The 18199-nt window shown below is 36.9% G+C and overlaps 1 protein-coding gene across 1 annotated transcript in view; it reads right to left on the bottom strand.

The window, feature by feature from the left end:
- ALS2 (alsin Rho guanine nucleotide exchange factor ALS2) overlaps positions 1–18199 on the bottom strand; it is a 41612-nt gene that overhangs the window by 7591 nt on the left and 15822 nt on the right. Inside the window, exons 10-27 of the mRNA XM_086751003.1 lie at positions 16493–16664; positions 15916–16096; positions 14119–14184; positions 11382–11544; positions 10490–10621; positions 10061–10189; positions 9619–9689; positions 9193–9259; positions 8702–8904; positions 8496–8561; positions 7211–7309; positions 6474–6638; positions 4513–4624; positions 4144–4221; positions 3902–4035; positions 1563–1730; positions 1177–1294; positions 449–606 (exon numbers count right to left, since the gene is read on the bottom strand). Of these exons, the coding sequence (XP_086607129.1) occupies positions 449–606; positions 1177–1294; positions 1563–1730; positions 3902–4035; positions 4144–4221; positions 4513–4624; positions 6474–6638; positions 7211–7309; positions 8496–8561; positions 8702–8904; positions 9193–9259; positions 9619–9689; positions 10061–10189; positions 10490–10621; positions 11382–11544; positions 14119–14184; positions 15916–16096; positions 16493–16664 (2282 nt within the window). The remainder of the gene's footprint in view (positions 1–448; positions 607–1176; positions 1295–1562; positions 1731–3901; positions 4036–4143; positions 4222–4512; positions 4625–6473; positions 6639–7210; positions 7310–8495; positions 8562–8701; positions 8905–9192; positions 9260–9618; positions 9690–10060; positions 10190–10489; positions 10622–11381; positions 11545–14118; positions 14185–15915; positions 16097–16492; positions 16665–18199) is intronic.

The following is an 18199-nucleotide window of genomic DNA, read 5'->3' as shown; positions in this document are numbered from 1 at the left end:
CTTTCAGATTTGGCAGGACCCAATTAAAGCTGTAATTGCTTTCAAGTATCTAAGCAAACATTTCATACATTGCTCATCCATGTTGATAACAACTTGACTGGAATACACTGCGAATCCCCATCCTCACTATTCTTCTATACCCTTTGAACACACACAATTTTTTTTCCACAGCATGGATATCCACAGACACTAAACTGGAAATCCACACTCAAGATGAGCTTCATACAGCCATATTTTAAAGTACAATGTAGGATGTAATACACTGGTGAAAATTTTAATTCTTCTATTTTGACAAAATATTTAAGACTCCTTAAAAAGCTTAAAAAAATACAAGCAACCCCCAAAAAGATATTGGCATACTTGGACTGCAAAAACACTACACAGTTTCAGTACAGGAGACATCTTTCATTCAGCAGTAGTTTGACTTGAAAATTAAGAGTCTCGTTACCTAACCAACTGGAATATGCGTTTGAGGTAGGACTTTATCTCTCTTACAGCCTCCTGCAGTAATCGTCGATTAGCTCCTACTCCAACGTAGGTCATTCTGTAGACAGCCACTAGTGTTTCCACCAGCTTGCCCAATGGATGGAGAGGAGTATCACAAGCCTGAGATGAAAGATATTAATTGGCCAGTCAGATAGGTCAATGCTAGACCAAAAGAAAAAAAAAAAGGGAATTCAAGAGATGGGTCAGAGATCCAAGAATGCAAGAACAGGCTTTGAAAAAAATATTAAAAATATTACAAATACATCAAAAAGCAATCTATATTTAACAAATTGCCATTTGGATTATAAAATTTATGTATCAGCTGAATACAGCTCAGAGGTGGCAAGACAGTACAAGAACTTGGTGCTACTACTTGGACAAGTCATCTGTCCAGTACTGTTAAAATTAACATGCAATAATTAGTAACTCTTGCTGGGATCCAATGTACAAGAATTAGAACAGTAACTAAGCAGAAACTGACTTGAAGGCAGTATCAGTTAGGTACATAATGATTTTATTCTTAGTTGTGGATTTTAATTCAATAAATTAGGAAGTTATGAGCAAACATTAATTAATACAACACGGATTACAAAAGTGTAAATATGGAAGGAATTAAAGAAAGCTATTACAAAGTGAGCTTGATGTCATGCCTCGCCAACAAGCTATGTGAGCATTTGAGAGTCACAATACCTTTACCAAATATTTTTTTATATTTTCATATTTCTCCAGGTTGAAGGCACCAATGTGTTGTGGAATGAACTCCAAACTTTCCAGTGTCTGAGTATGTGAGCGGCTCAATAGTTCTGGGCTGTAGTTATAAAAAGGACAGTGTATTTATTAGAAATACAGTAGGAAAAAAAACCCCTAAAGATAACAACGGAATTAATTCTAAACACCAGTATCTGCTGCAAATCATTTATAGTGCAAAGCATTAAGCGTTATTTTGTTTAACATTTGTTGTTGCTGTTTTAACTCAACTTTTACAGTTAAGAGTTTCTAGTCTACAGTAGACTGTGATTCCAGTTTCTCTCTCAATACTTTCTTCATCTTGCTGACTACATTCTCTAGGAACCAACCTGTCTCTGTGCTGCCGTCGGTTGGTGGTCAGGGCCACCGCAATGTTGTCCCAAGCCTTCCATCTGTCCCCCTGGCCTGGGGTTTCACAACCAAGTTGGTTCCAGCATTCTTCAAATACTGCCTTCCATTTCTCATCGGGAGGCACTGCCAGGATCCCAAGTTTCCTCCTAATAAAATGACCAGTTAGTCTGTTAAAAATCAAACAGCCATAAAACAATAAATTCAGCTACAAAAACCACCTATGATTAATGTCAGTCTAATATCTCATACTATTTTACCAGAAGCTGATACACTTAACAGTCTTCACTAAGAATAAACCCAAAACATACTATTTAATTAATGTCTTGACTTTCAACACTTTTTAAAAAGAACTTTGAAAAGTTATACTTACCATTAACTTTTTTTTTCCTTGCTAACATACATTAACCCATGTAACATGTTATAATGTTACAAGATTAAGATGTTTCTAATACCTAAATGTGTAACAACTATGAACTTTATTACATCAGACAAGGCAGTCTTACTCTTTCTTGTAGGATTCCAATAAATGGTTTGTTTAAATAAAAGGAGGACTGGTTTGACTTCCAAGAAACAGGACATACTGCACTTCACTGGGCTTATCTTCACTGCTGGTATTCATTCAGAAGGCTTAGAACACATTCATGTAGCAAAGACAGTACAAAAATGTCCCAAATACGTAACTATCCTGGAATATACAAATAGCATAGCTACACAGATAAATACCAAGAAGGGGTATACGGCTTCTGCCCCTAAAGCAGTATTTACATATGATGTTGCATGACATGTTAGAGATGTGCTGGTAGAAAGTAAAAGCAGCTCAGGCATCTTTTCACTGACAGCCAATGCTCAGGAATCCTCTATAGCCCGTGGAAAAACCAAGAACTGTTGTTATCCTTATATATATAGAGATAAATATACACACACATACATACATATCAGGAGAGATATATATACACACACAAATATATAGCTACAGATATCTCAGACATATAATGAAATTTAAGCCTTTGAAAAGCTTTCGTGAAACAAACACACTGTCAGGTTAATGGTTCTGTCCTGATTTAAATCAAGTGTCAGAAATTGTCAGACCTTTCATTAATATTTTTCTACCATGTTTCAGATGAGAACTAGAAACACTGGTATTTCCCCATGCTTCCACTTTCACAAAGCAGAAAAAGTAGGCAATAAGCCTTTTCACAAATTATACCAAAAGACTTTCAACTTCAAGAGAGTCTGAAAAGGGTAGATGAAACCCTTATTTCACAAGCAATCTTCACAAATATGTACATACATTTATTCATAGACTCCCTACTGGGGTAAAAAGCAGACAGCTGCTAAGGTTGCAAGTGTTCGGTTCAGCAGGGAGGCCTGCTTAACTCTGCATTCTGTTGTAGGTGTCAGCACTGTCAAAAGACATTACCAGTGAATGCTTCAGGAAACATATTGAGAAGTAACCTAGGTAAAAACATTAGAGTTGCATTTCCCATTTTAATCTGAAGTTTGAGAGGATGCTTCAAAGATACTGAATCCTGTACAATCATTACCACTATAATAAACCAGTATATAGTGCCACCAAGTACTGAAATTTCACCTACTCTTTAAATTTACTTGCATTTCTTCTACTCAAAGATAACTCAGTTATAACAAAAATGTTTTTTTTTTCTCCCCCAGAGATAATTAAGCAAATTGACCTAATGCATCTGCTATAGAGTTATATGGATACTTTTGAAAAGTATGTTTGCCAAGGTGTTAAAATTCTCTCTTTTGCAATTCAGCAGATTTTTCTACTATTTTCTTATGCATTGTTTGGAAGAGGTGTGGTAACTAGCTAATTTCATCCAAATGCAACCCCACTGTCATTATTAAATGACACATTAAATTAATTAATTTACCAATGGGATAATTGGCAAAAGGCAGAGATGTCTGATTGACTTAATCACTCAAACGTAACCATCTTTCTCAGTACCTCAAAAATCATCAGCAGCTTTGAACTCAATTTCTAATAGTCAGTTCAGATATAAATAAAAAAAATTTCTGAGACAGCTACAGGACAGTAGCAGCATTTCAGCTATCCTGTAATTTTATGTTGTTACTTGTGTATTGAAGTAATATTTAAAACAAGAACAGCTATAAAGAAGATTTTTATCTTATTTTATCTCCTAAGCATGAGGGAAGAGGAATGAAAAAGGAAAAGTGTTTCCAAAATCTCACTATTTCTTTGAAAAAAAATTTTTTACTGGCCTTTGAAAAAAGACAATAGTTATGTTCCAAAGTATTATCGAACCATATGAGAAATTATTACTTATTCAACACTTACAATGCTTTAGGTTTGTCCTTCTCATTTTCATACAAGCTAGGTTTGAAGTAGGTTCCTGTGATTTTTATCCCAGATCCCCATTCTCCACTGAAGAGACCTTCAATATAGTCTCCATTTGGCAAGGTCAGTGTTCCCTTGAGAGAAGATAATAAATTTAAGTTAAATCCATTGGGAACGAAATTACAAGAAACAGACTTTTTCTTAGATGGTAACAGTTTACAAGTGACAACTGTAATACCAACCTTTCCACTCAGAGTCCAGTTATCTGAGAATTCGCCCTCATAAACTGTATCATCCTCAGAAAGTAGAATTCCAGTCCCCTGTAAAGAAATCATAAAGAACACAAAACAATAATTACATTGGAAGGCTAAACAGCAAATCTAAAGATACACTGAAAAACCTGTTACTAATTCTTAGCAAATAATTTTTTTTAAAAAGCAGTTTCTGAAGTGAAACAGAGCAGGTATTACAAAGACAGTTTAAAAAGCCAGGACAATAGACGGTTAGAAGAACAGAAAGTTTACACAGCCTAACGTACACTCATCTACCCCAGAAAGCTACCACACTTAGAGGAAAAGTGACTACAGCACAGAGTCTAGTGTTCAACTCACCATCATTTTGTTGGTGCTGAAGGCTCCTTCATAATACAGTCCAAACTGAGTAACCACAACACCATTGCCTTGGCATAGATCATCTTGCCACATTCCCATATACTTTTCTCCTCTGAAGAAAAATGAAGTAGGAAGAATACAGTCGAAGCAGTACATTTATATCTTTTCTTTGGCTTCACTGCGATATTTGATCATTACAGAAACAATTATGTAACAGTCATACAGCACTTGCTTCAAGCCCATCAATCTACATTCACTAGCTTCATGGAAATAAAGACTTTTTTGATAGAAACAAATTGTAATGAAACTTCCTTTCACAATTCACATTACGAATCAGCCACATCCAAGCAAACTGTTCCTGATGATATGAAACAATACTGATACCCAGTTAAGCCCAATTCCTGTCTAAAGGAACGTGAGCAGTAGTTACAGCACGTAAGAAACAGGGAAACTTGTTAGCTGATCTGGATCAGATTATCTAAGATGTAAACTGCATATGAAAGGGGATCTTTGGCTTCATGAGGCATCTACCTGATGTACTTAACAGTTATGTAGAAAAGATGCAAGAAGCTTATTTTGGGCTTTTTTTTTTTTGCCAAAGCTTTTGATTTCTTTACCTCAACTCAGATGACTCAAATTGAGAGGATAAAAAGATTAAAGAAACCGAACTGTTTTACTTGGAGGATAGGAGGGAGACCTACAAAGTCACACATGGTATTTTGAAAATATTAGAATGCAAAAAATGTAAGAAAACAGATCATGTTGTAGAAAGTTTCTGGATAATAGCCTAACAAAGGTAATAATAATAGCCTAAAAAAATTATTAGACAATTAAAGATTGCTCACAAGTAAACAGCCTCTTTCAGACTACTATTTCAAATATTTTTTTTGTGAGTGTAAGTCCAGAAAGGTCAGGCTAGAGTGTTTGAAACTAATTGCAAGTCCCAAAATATTTTGAAACAATCTATTTCTCCAGTTGTTCAGAAAAAGAACATGATGTTTTCACCATACAAGTAATAAAAAAAGTCAAGGACTTTTTTGTTTTCTTTTAGAGGGAAACTAGTGGATTGATTTAATAGAACTCTGCTTGTTACAGAGCATTTTCCTTCTAGTATCCAGGGAAAATCTTGACACTAGAGTATAAGAACAACCACCACCACTGAGCAAGACTAGATGCAAAACTGACATCAGGAAATACCTAGAGATGCTACACGAGCTCTGTTTCAGAAAAATATCCACATACGCACTCCCTCCAAACTTCCTACTATTCTACTTTTTAAGTGGGCTTTCAGCTCTGTTAAAACAAAACCAGTTTTCTTGCGTTCTCACCAAAAGCTCTCTTTTCAGGAAAAAAAACAGCATTAAATTTTTGCCTCAAAAACCAGACTGTATTGATCTGTACTGAAACAGTATTAATTCAGTGCAAATACTTACTGCGATTCTGCTTCTGAGACCATAGTTTTACTAATCTGCCCTGAGATAAAGCATCTTCCCTCCGCTGCACTGACAGAATAAGTCAACGGAAAACCTGAGCCCGAGCTGAAATTCACCTAGTCCTGTATATCCAACCACTGAACAACCCAGTCTTATATGCCTGAGATGAAAGAATACTCTTCACATGTCAATTCATAAAAACTTTCAGCGGTCACACAACAAAATACCTCAATAAGATACCATATTCAGTTCTTGTTTTCAGGCAGGAATATGATAGGAAAGCAATGCAGAAAAAAACAAAGCAAAACAAACAAAAAAATCCCATTTACTCCAGAAGCAACATCAAAAAGCAGTCTCTAGACCTAATTCTTTAGATCAATCCTGAAAGCCTAGTATAACAAGAAAAAAAAAAGAAACCAAAACCAGACAGACATGCACTACTGCTACTAAAAGATCAAATCCTTTCCTACTCTTTTTGCACTTGTACATCATATCAACGTTTAAGGATTTGTGGAACTGAAGAATTACCTTGTGATATCATCAAAAACTCCATAACCACTCTTCTTATCCATTGTCCACTGTCCAATGAACATACTGGGAGAGGAAGAGGTCAGCTTCCCACTGCGTAGCAGACCATGCCCATGACGCATGTTATCCTGAAAACACCCTTCATACACCTCACCAGTAGCATAGCTATAATGAAAAAGAGAGTAAGATTCCTATAATCTACTTTTCTGTTGTAGGTTTGTTTTGTTTTTTTTTTTTTTAATTGGTTTTGGGGGTTTATTTTTGTTTGGGTTTTTGTTGGTTGGTTTTTGGTTTTATTTTTATTGTGGTTTTTTTTGTCCCCCCCCTCTCTTGTTCCTTCTAGGAATTATGTGACAGCCATACTAAGCAGGAACTAAGCAGTAAAAGTATATCTGGGATAAAAGCGAGCCTTTAATACAAGTCTTTCAATGCTTTGTGGGTTTAAATCCACTCTCTCCCCAACAAGCAAGGCCACTAGAGGTTATATTTTTCTCTCAGAAGAAAGAATCCTCTATTATTGAAAGGTGGTAACAACATTAGATATTAACAGAACACTGTACAAGTATGCATTGTGAGCAATCTTCCAAAAGCAAAGCAGCAAATAAGCCAGGCTAAATATAATCACAGGTCTGAAGTGTAACAAGAAAGCTATATACAGAGACTTGGTAAGCACTGTGCCAGAGCATCAGCCCTGCTCTCCTTTCTGCAATGACAGCAATGTAAGTGCTACATGTTACCTGTAGACTCCATGCCCACACATTTTGCCTTCCTTCCAGTACCCCACGTAATGATCATCCTTGTTCAACGCTTTGTTTGGCACTCTGTATTCACCATACCTGTCAATGCACGGGAATGGAACACAAGCAGCTATAATGCTAACCCATTTCATTAAAAATAGGAATGGATGCATGTCACAGATTCTGGTGGGGATTTGTTTGCAATATTGCAATCTCCAAGAACCCTAAAATGACCAGGGTTAGTTACACTTACTAGTAGTTACAAAAGACCAAAGCTCCAATCTGGTTTTATAGTTTGACATTTTACCAATAGCTAAGGTGCATTTTAAAAAGTTGTCTGCAGTCAGACCACATTTCAATTTCCCCTCCAACTCAACACTTCGAAGATACATCTAGAAGCCAATGGGACTCCTCATATATTTTTATCCTGCCCAGTACAGACATGTCTGCTCACAAGACTGATATAAAAGTGTCTTGGGAAAGAAGTTAACCTTTTCGGATCAATGGTGCCCTAGGCAGATACTTAGCAATAAAACTCATAGATTAATTCAAAGCTGTGTAGTAAGTTACTTTCAAGTGGTCTTATTTGTTTCACCAGATAACTTTAACGTCTAGGACTTCTGTTCATCCTATTTTCAAACTCGTCTGCGGTAGTGATCATAATCAACAGGATCACATACTCATTAGTTTTGTTTTCATCATCCAGACCCTGTAGTCTCAATTAAAGATTTTGTTGTCTCCTTCCTAAGTCATTTAACTCTTGCTCTACCAGAAATACAGCAAGGAAAACATTAGAGAAGATGCATCACTACATTTTATGAAAGGCATTGCATTTTCTAGTAAAAAAAAAAAAAACAAACCACTGAACTTTCGAAAGAATATTGCAACACAAAAAGTTAATAGTTACTATATAGCAGAAAGCTGACTTTTCAATTGGCTTCCTCTGCTTAGGAGTTTGCACCCACACACCCATTCTTTCTCCTCAGCTGTTTTACCATTTCCCTCCTCCATCCTACAGCTGATTACCCCAATTAGTTTCAGTTTTTATGAAAGAGCAAGGTTTTAATCACACAGTAGCAGAGTCTGTTGTGAAGACAACTAGAATATCTCTGAATAAATTAGATATTACCTATATATCAACATATAGAGACATCTTGTTAACATACATAACCCAGAGTCACTAAGATTCACTGCAAAAGCTTTCATTAAAAGGTTTTTGTTGTTATTGCCTACAACAAAACGTATTTCTTGCCTTCTGGCTCCACAAATACTTAGAGTATCTTACCCATCCTCTAGCCCAGTCCGGAAAGTCCCAGAGTACATTCTTCCATCTGACCACTTCAGGATCCCTCTGGAAAAAACAAAGCCATACACCTGTGTAAGATACTCAGTTCACTTTGCAATTCCCAAATAACTTCTGTGAGCGAGTCTACTTATTGATACAGCAACCACCTCAGTTTGTTTTCATCTGTTAGGTTCAAATGCTTTTACCTGCCATGGGGTTTTCCTGAAAGCCATCTCCCATCATAAACAGCATCCTTAAATCGAGGGTCCTTATAGAAGGTGTATTTGGCACTGCGAGAAATAGGAGGTTCCTGTCTTGGCACATTTCCACCAGCTCCGTATAGAACGAAGTCAGAAGTCCCTTTAAGGGCCTGATCCACTGCTTGGCTTATTGCCCTCAGCCACTTAGTCTGAAACAGAAAGTGTTTCATCACAGAATTTAACTAACATCTGTCTTTGCATTGAATCTCATCTTTACATGAACTACAACAATCTCCTTCGCACTCCTCAGTACAGTGTTGTAAATCTGAGCACTGCTACAGTCAAGCACAGTGTACAGTCAACCTGCGTACCAAGTGGTAGGAAAACTTCATTCTTGGTGAATACTTAGGCAATACTTCTCTCTATTTGGTTTCACAGTAGGAGAGAACTCCTCATTCATATCACTGAAGCCATACAAAATCTGTAGATATGCCTACCTTTTCCTGTGGCGTTGAAGAAACAAGAACAAACTGTTCCTCTGGTGTTGTAATCTTCAATCCATTCCTACAAGGGAGGGGAAAAACGTATTTTAATCTAGTGAAGTTTCATCCTGAAAAAGGCAAGGTTTCTTAGAGCATTAATATTTTATCTTCCCTCCCTTTTCCCAGCTAGCATTCACTTTAAGCCAGTAGCAAAATGCAGCAGAAGCAAAGACTACTAGCTTTCCTCTTTACCACCTTATTCTTTCTGATATTTATATATTTTTTTTTTAAAAGACACAGAAATACAATAAGTTTTCAGAAAAAAGAAACAGGGGTAGACATGATTGCATCCAGTCTATTCCGCTCCTAGTTTACAATAAATGGCTCATCGTCCCTCCCAAGATATCTGACTATTTCTGCATCACAAGCAAGAATACTCACACATTACCAGCTTCTTCTGAAAGAGCTTCTACCCACAGTGTGGACAAGGGAAAAATATGGTGTGTTGAGAACTGTAGGCAAGGAAAAAGAGAAGGGAAACTTCACTGGGTACCGATCCATTACCCCATGCTTTTTCTGAACATTTTTTTTTCCCCCTTTCCTCTAAGGCCTAGGGAAAACTGTACATTACAGGCTCCTTATATGCACCTTGCTCCAAGAAACAGCCAACAGAAAACATGCCAGCTACAGGGCAATAGCAATCAAGCATTAAAAAAAGGTTTATCATTTCAAATATATTTGTAAACATGAAAAAAAATAATCACTTTTAAGAGTTCAAGCAACATTGCAGTGAACAGGGCAAAAACTTATCTTCACTATGAAAAACATGTCGTGTTGTTTGAAGCAGAGAAAAGGTTTTGTTTGTGGATACAAGCTGGCTTACCTGAGCATGTACCAGAGCGTCGTTAAAGAGGATGAACCAGTTTACAGAGAATCTTCCAGCATGCTGTAGGGACAACCCACGATTGCTGCTTTCACAGATTAGACGACGCTCTGGCTTCCGCAAAGAATCCTACAGGTAGGGTTTAAAAAGAGTTACACTACCATAGAATCACAAAATCATAGAATAGCTAGGTTTGGAGGGCACCTTTGAACCTTTAAGAAGCTTACTTCTAACTGATTGTGACTTAAGGTCAGTACTATTTGTCTTTCATAGCAAAGGTCTAACCTTTCTAAAGTTAAGAGTACGTCAGCAACACAAATTAGAAAAATAAGATGTGCAATTGGAACAGCAGCATTAGCAATAGACTCAAGGTATAATGCTAACAGCAAGAGATTCAAGCTCCTAACAGACTGACAATTGTCATTATACCGTCATTTTCCCAGGAAAGGTCTTCCAGAAGCCAAGTGTGTATTCTGCTTCTTTCCTTTTTCTGCTAAGATGGACAGCAAGGCTCTCATAGCAGGAACTAGAATCCTGTAGTTTCTGGTATTCTGGAGATGCCTATAGGGCAACAAGGTAAGACAGACTTGAGAGTGTTTCTGAACACCTGTGCCAACAACCCTAACCAAGCTGCAATGCAACTGCTCATTTTATTAAATCAGCACCAAAAGCATGACAGTTGATCTGTTAATAAAGTAACAGTGGAGGCTAAGTTACTTTCTTGGTCACATGTTCTGCTGCTATGCTGGAAGTTTTTAAAAATCTCAAAAGTTCCATGAACATTAAGAGGAGAATGATTAATATACAATTATACAATCAACTTTCTTGCAGCTTAGCAAGCTGTAGCAGAAGTAGTGCTAATAATTGCAGGAGTAATACTTTAAATTGCTATATTGGGATAAACATACAAATAGTTATTGTTACTGTTTAGTCACCTTCTATTTCAAAAGAATGCAATTATACACATCTAAATGGGTGGTAATATTTTCAGTAGAATATTACAGCCAAGGATAGCTACATAATGTAATGATGCCAGATGGAATTGAAAAGCAACAGGCAAACATCAAAATAATTATTTGCAATTAAGTGCTTAGGCACACAAGTTCTGGCAGGGTAACAAGTTTCTACCTGTCAGGTGATCTGGGCAGGTGTGGTGCAAGACTGTGCAAATAAATGTGCACGATATTCCCTGCAAATACAAGTTTGAGGTAGCTTCTCTGAGGACTAAGCTATTTCTAGTTACCTGGCATTTGCTTCACACAGTTACTTCCGAGCCATATGTGTCACATGTATATTTACTCAGATAACAAAGCCAGCTTACCACTTCAAAACACGTGGCAAGCTTTAGCAAAGTTCTAGCATAATTATGAAGTCGTCCAAATGGCATGAAAAACAGCGCATTCAGAACTTCCACTAGCTGGAGGTTTTCCTCACTCTTCTCAGACAGTTTCTGTAATAGCTCCTGGTTTTTACTTAAGAAGTCTCTAAATGATGGGACCATTGGGGAACAGAGGGAGGAGAGAAGAAAAAAAGACAGCAAGATATCAGTGATACTTTATATAAGAGCTCAGAATGCCCCTTTTTGGATTATCATAAACCAATAAAAATTATAAAGGCAAATGTATGGTGCTTATTAATCTGTTCAAAATTAGTTTTAAAGGAGTACAGTAATACAGACATGTAGATCAACAACTGCAACACAGGATTTTTTCTACTTCTGGTCTCACATGCTCAGTCATTTAACTGGTTGAAGAAAGTTGACTAAGCTGCCCCACTTGGAGAGTAACTAATTGTCTTTTTCCCCTTTAACACTTGCTTAGTAAAAGAGCTAACATGTGGAATGACTTCCCCACTACTGTTAAGAGCAGAAAGTTTCTAACACTGTTGATTCATACAAGAAGGCCTGCAAGAATCTTAACTTTGCTCCAGTGCACTTCCTTAAATATATCCAAATAATCTCTTTCCCACCCCTGCTGTTCAAGGCAACTGACCAGTTTTTCCCCTAACTAGAAAAATTACATCCTACCTCAAAGAAAGGCAGGAAATCTGTTCAATCCTCAGTCTGATTTCCAAGAGGAAGAACTAATCTAGTTCAGAGAAGAAGAGGGAAATGATTCTGAAGACAATGCATTAGCACACAAAACCAGGATTTCTTCATTAAAAGGAAAACAAACCTGCTTTTCCCTCTCCTTCACCATATCTGTGTGCACACATGTGCTGGGACATGACACCGGCATTAAAACACATCCAGCTGAGAAGCACTTAAACCACAAGCTGCAAGAATCAGGTGATTCTTCTGAGAAAGAAGGCCCCAGGGAGAGCAAAACAGATCAGAGAATTGCACAGCAGGGTCCCTAAGAATTCTACACAATTAGTAAGATGCCATTTCACACAGCAAAATAACATAGCTTGTCTAGGTCTGGTAACGATACTTGAAAACTCTCCTGTTCAACAAGCCTGAGGAATGAAGTCTTCTTTAAATAGATGGCTACATTTCTTAACTTTAAATTTAGCTGTCTGGATGGCTTGCATTTTAAAAGTGCTTTGACATCCTCACATGGAGGTCTCGCTGTAGAAAAGTGTCAAATCATAGCAGATTCATAACATTGAGTTTAGCTTGTCTACTCTTTCAGAGGAAATACTCAAAAACCTGCCAACAATGGAGACTTATATTGAAGCTGGCACTTTTAAAAAAAGCTAGGACTACTTCTAACACATTCATATTGTGGAATATCCATAAAAGACAGGCCAACATTGTTAACCACTGACCTAAGAAAGTATCCTTCAGGAAGGGCGTGAGGGGGAAAATAATCATTATTAGCAAAGATATTCTTGACTTCCTTTTGTAAGTAGCAGGACAACACTTCTAAGACATCTCCTCCCTGAAGTTTCACAACCTGAAAAAGCGTTATTCACCTAGTGAGACCCTGGTTACAGTAGGAGAAGCTGTGACATCTGACAGTGGCAACTGATGTGAAAAATTCAGTATAAGTAATTTCAGCATCCAGATCTTTTCAGTAATAATTATAAATAAGCTTATACTTGAACTAAGATTTCCTGTAAGTCACCCTAAAAAGCTTGACCAATGCAGAAGGATTCTCAGCTTCTCTGCAGTGGGAGTTTAGTTTTTGGCACTGGTCCGCAGGTGCAGAAGATCCTTTGCATTAGGTACCCTAGTGTTTCAAAGAACTTCCAATACCACAACTTACACTACATTCAAAGTGCTCCATAAAAACAGCTGTAACAGAATTAGTCCCAGATTACAGAATTTAGGAAGGAAAGAAAGCTGGCAATTCCTCAAACGAGTTAAAAAATAACCTCATTGCAGTAACTACTTCACAGCACAAGAGTGAATGATGCACAGCATTGTTCTGTTCAAAATTCATCATTCTATTCAAAAATACTGTTGGACTTGGAAAACAGCCTTACTTCATGATCTATGAACTTCAAATATACTGTCTCAGGCCTTAAGGTACTATTCCTTCCTCACGTTTAAGAGCATCTATGCATGAAATAGAGTAAAGCAACCTTGAGAGGTAGAAGATACATGTGCAGAAGTGTTATTTTTGCATTATTTTAAAGCTCTTCCACAAACTTAAAGAATTCAAATGAAAGTGAATTCACATTATCTATTCTTACTATTTCTTAAAGACAAGTTTGCTGTTCTGTATTTTCTTGACAACATTTGAAAAAATAAAATACTAACAAACACTGAATAGATAATGAAAATTTAACCTGAAGATTAAGCTTTCAAAAAATAATTATCTGAAATCTATTTACATGTCTTTCAAGGAATTTACAATAACTTATGCTTTTCTGCTCCTTTCTCCACCTTCAAGATAAAGTAACTGAACTCATTCAGCAACATTTTAACCTAAATTTTTATCACAGTTGAGAGGAAGTAACTTTTTGTTCATTTGATGGAAAATAAATTACTCAAGCAAGCTGAGACCAAGTCTCCGCATGCTCATTACTACATACATACACACACAATTCTTTAAAGTAGAGTTCTTTGCTAGTTAATCAAAAACTCCAGAAAATGGTAAAGGCTTGCTTACATTGCTGGCTTTGCAAGGAGCATAAATCCTCCCATTACAAGGAAGTTTGTTACTGAAGTACAATACCTAAAATGGGGAAGAAGGAGCTTCAGTTACAAAATCAGAACATCCCTGGAAATACCAACTGTTCTAATTGCCAATAATTTAACAATGAGATCTGTAATATTTTCTACTATACAAGTAATCTAAGTACTTCAGAAAATATTAAACAGCGAGACAGTAAAGGTTACTGGAACACTTAGTATTTGCTTTCCATATGGAGGATAAAACATGCATTACTATTACACATTGCTGCTGCTATTAGCACAATGCAGAGGGCTTACTTTGCAACGGAACTTTATTTTTTGTTTCCCCCAAATTTGGGTATGTTCAGAATAGGCCATCTGTTTCAACAGTTAGAAGCTGCTAGCTTCTAATTATATTCAAGATAGACATTTCAAGAAGGGAATTTATCTTCTCCTGCTATTCAACGTTCTACCTTTCACTTCTCCCCTAACAAAGAAAACTATTTCTAAAAAACACCTTTCTCTGAGAGAAGAGGTCTCAGCTTAACTCAATTAACAGATAACTCTTATGTTGCATGATAGATCCTTGAAAGATGCTGAAGGCACTATGCTGAGGAGCACGCACAGGTTCTGATACCATACACAGAAAAACGTGTACAGCATTAGAAAGCAAAGAGGGAGAGCAAAAGACAAACAGTAACAAGAACAGAAATTAGTTGTTTCAGTCTTTAACAAGCAGGAAGAAATTAAGAAACCCTTCTAATCTGAGTAATGAGAACCAACTCTGGAAATCTACAAGAAAAAATTAAGTAAAAGACTAAGTAAGAAAGGGAAAAAAACATATTTACAATTACAAACAACCCATTTGATAAATGAAGGAGAACACTTCTTTAGGGTTATATTGCATAAGTTTACCACTGACCCAGTAAAAGTGGTAACTGTTGTGCTTACGTTAGAAAGAAGTGCAACTAGCTGCACATTCAAAATACTACTGCGTAACAACGGAAGTTGATGATCTTGAAAATTTGTTCCCTTGGAGATTCGCAGATGTCTGGTAACCAAGACTACATTCAGAGAGGACATTTTTAGACTCTCCCCTCTGTCAAGACAGTATTTTTTCCACAAAGTCCTGTAGGTATAAAGTATAAGACTTCTACATTTGGATTAAATTATCCAGCAAGTACAAAAGCTACTGAGGAGAAAGACAGCAAACAGCATGACTGCACAGACTTACTCTCCCCAAGGCATTAAGTTATTAAAAATAATAACCAGGAGAATTCAGACTTAATTCTGAGCACTAAAGCAGCTGTCTTTTGGGTGAAAGGTATAACGCTAGCAGATATCAGGACAGAATAATCGTTCTTCTAAGAGACAGTTTTTAGTTAATGACTTATCGAAAAGGCATTTTGTAGCTACAATAAATCCCCACAGCTAGCTTTACTTAGTGGCCTAGTCATGCTAACTCTATTACATTACAAGATCCTTACTATTAAGTAACAAACAGGTTGCTTTTAAACAGGTGCATACACAGCAACCAAAGTACAGTTTTACATAAATGAAGCTGAAGCTGTCCAGTGTGCCCCACTGATGAAGACTTTGAAATATGTAGCTTACTAGAAAATTAATTAGTTTGTGTAAAACTCTCCATACATTTTAAATTGCAAGAATACAATTTGCAGAACAGTTGCTTATGTAGCTTTCCTTACAATGTACTTTACCCTAACTCAAGGCTTATTGTGGCCAGTAGATTAAGCCTGCAGAGACTCAAGACAAGAGGGAATTAGATACTTGCTCAGTGTAACTATCCAAAAAGAGACTGGAATGCTTCAGGATGGCCAAGCTCCTGGCTTCTTTTACTCCATGAAGAAAGCTACTTAAAGAAGCTCCATGTTGACCGATGAGATAGCATAGCTTGCTGAACCTGCTTGCCATTTCCTGCAACAACTGGATCGTATTTGCACTGCCCAAGTTATCTGTAACAGACCAGAAAGCAATTTAGCTTACCTTATGAAAGTGCAGCACCTACTAATAAAGAGAATTACCAGAAGGTGCTGTTTAGATGTTTTATCAGCAATTTCACCTCATGGCTACATTATCCAGAATCAAGAATTCAACAATTTTAGACTAAATACAGCTCAAATAATTAAGTTATTTCAAGTGAAACTGAATGGAAAAGTGTAAATAGTAATAATATAATGCAGATGTGAACATGCAGCTGTTATTTCACCAGTTCATCTGAACAGGGGAGAAAAGTAAGACCTTAGCTTTTATCTTAAAAATATATAATTACTTTTAAATTTCACATGAAGAAATTTGTTGTGGAATATAGGGGAAATAATATCAAATAAAATATTAAAATAAGTTCTTACCTAAACCTAAAAGAGGTCTAAGAACCTGAGATTTGATCTCACTCAGTTTGAAATAAAACCTTCTCTCAGTAGAAGCCAACTCATGCAAACTGGCAATATATCCCATTACGTTTTTGTCCACTAAGAACAAACAGTTGTCACCACCAGCTATCACATTGCTTATGTACCCTATCTGAAAGATGAAAATGAGAAAAGAAAAAACAGCAGCTTTAATATTGTTCTTTTTACACTGCAATTTAAAAACAGAGCAATGCAGAATAAAGCATATCTTTAGGACCACTAAGTGACAATCAGGATTAATTACCTACAGTGACAAACAATCCACTCAATACTGGCTTAATACAAGAATGATAAGACAGAGCCTAAAAGACAAATAGATCATCTTTTAAAGTGACTTATAGAACCATTCATGTTTAAGGACAGTGACTTCAACTTCAGTCACTTGCAATATATTTCATGCTTTGTATTAACAATGTTGATACTAAATAGTATCATTACATCAGCTATTTCTCCTATTAATTAGGAAGTGAAAATAACAAAGCTTTACTATTATGACTGTGCTCTGAACTATAGTCCTTTCTGGACCTGAAAGATGTCAATTTACTGATAAGAATAATATTACAGTATAAACAAACTGGACTAATACTAATAACTACACTAACATCACAAGTGGTATTAGTATGTATTTGCTTTCCACAGTAGTTGGAAGCAGAATTTTCCTCTAAGGTCAGCACAAGTGCCACTGATGTATTGTGGCTCCTCACTAATTCTGTTTCACATGCAATATCATATAGTAATTCAGTGTTTGAGGTCTACTTTTATTTCTTGTTGTTAAATAGCAGATTCTCTAGAAAGGTTGAGCCAGAGTTGTTCAACAAGCAACCCACAGGCCAATTCTGATATGCAGAAGCCTAGAAGCCACCCTACAAGAAAAGAGAAGGGAATGGCTAGCAACAGTCTTATAAAAGGAATACAAGTGTGCACACATGTCCATGCACACACACGTGTGCACAGACCCAGTGTCTAAATCCTTGTCCCTCCTCAAAACCCTTCTCCAACTGCTATTCTGCTCAGTCTGGTGAAGTAGCACGGAGACCCAGAAGAGCAGACAAAAAGCTGCTTTCTACTCTCACAGTCTCCTTTTTGTTGCCTTAAACTCTGTTTGATCTGAAATACAAACAACTTGGAAGAGGACCTCATGCCAACCTCAAGGCAGATACGAGATTCAGATTGATGAAGAAAATTGCATAAGGGCCACCCCCTCTCTCCCATAAATATGCAAATGCAGATTTTGGTGCCTTTGCTCTGTTCCTCCTTTACACCCAGAAGAAAGGGAGAGAGAGGGAAGGAGATGGTGCAGAACTCAGGAGGACCTTCTGCCCACTCACAGACAGGATCCATAGGAAGTAGAATGGAATCGAGCAGACAGTGCCCTCCACTTCAGAAACAATGGGAAAGTGAAGAGCAATAGTAGCGAAGAATAAACACACAAAGACTGTGGTGAAAACAGAGCACAACATAAAAGTGCACTTCTGCAACATACACACATGGAAGGAAATGGATTATACACACTGGAAACGCCTCCTTGTCCCTCAAACAGAAGGAAAGACCAAGAAACAAGCAGGGAAGAGAATACTAATTAGGCCTCCTCTCTGCCCTCCATAAACTGTGCTCCTGATTTGACTGCTAGGAATCAGTTACTTGACT

This window comes from Chlamydotis macqueenii, chromosome 6 (genome assembly GCF_036417535.1).
Source record: "Chlamydotis macqueenii isolate bChlMac1 chromosome 6, bChlMac1.mat, whole genome shotgun sequence".
Taxonomy (NCBI): Eukaryota; Metazoa; Chordata; class Aves; order Otidiformes; family Otididae; genus Chlamydotis; species Chlamydotis macqueenii.
Note: the sequence above shows the minus strand (reverse complement) of the source record. Positions and strands in the feature narration are given on the sequence as shown.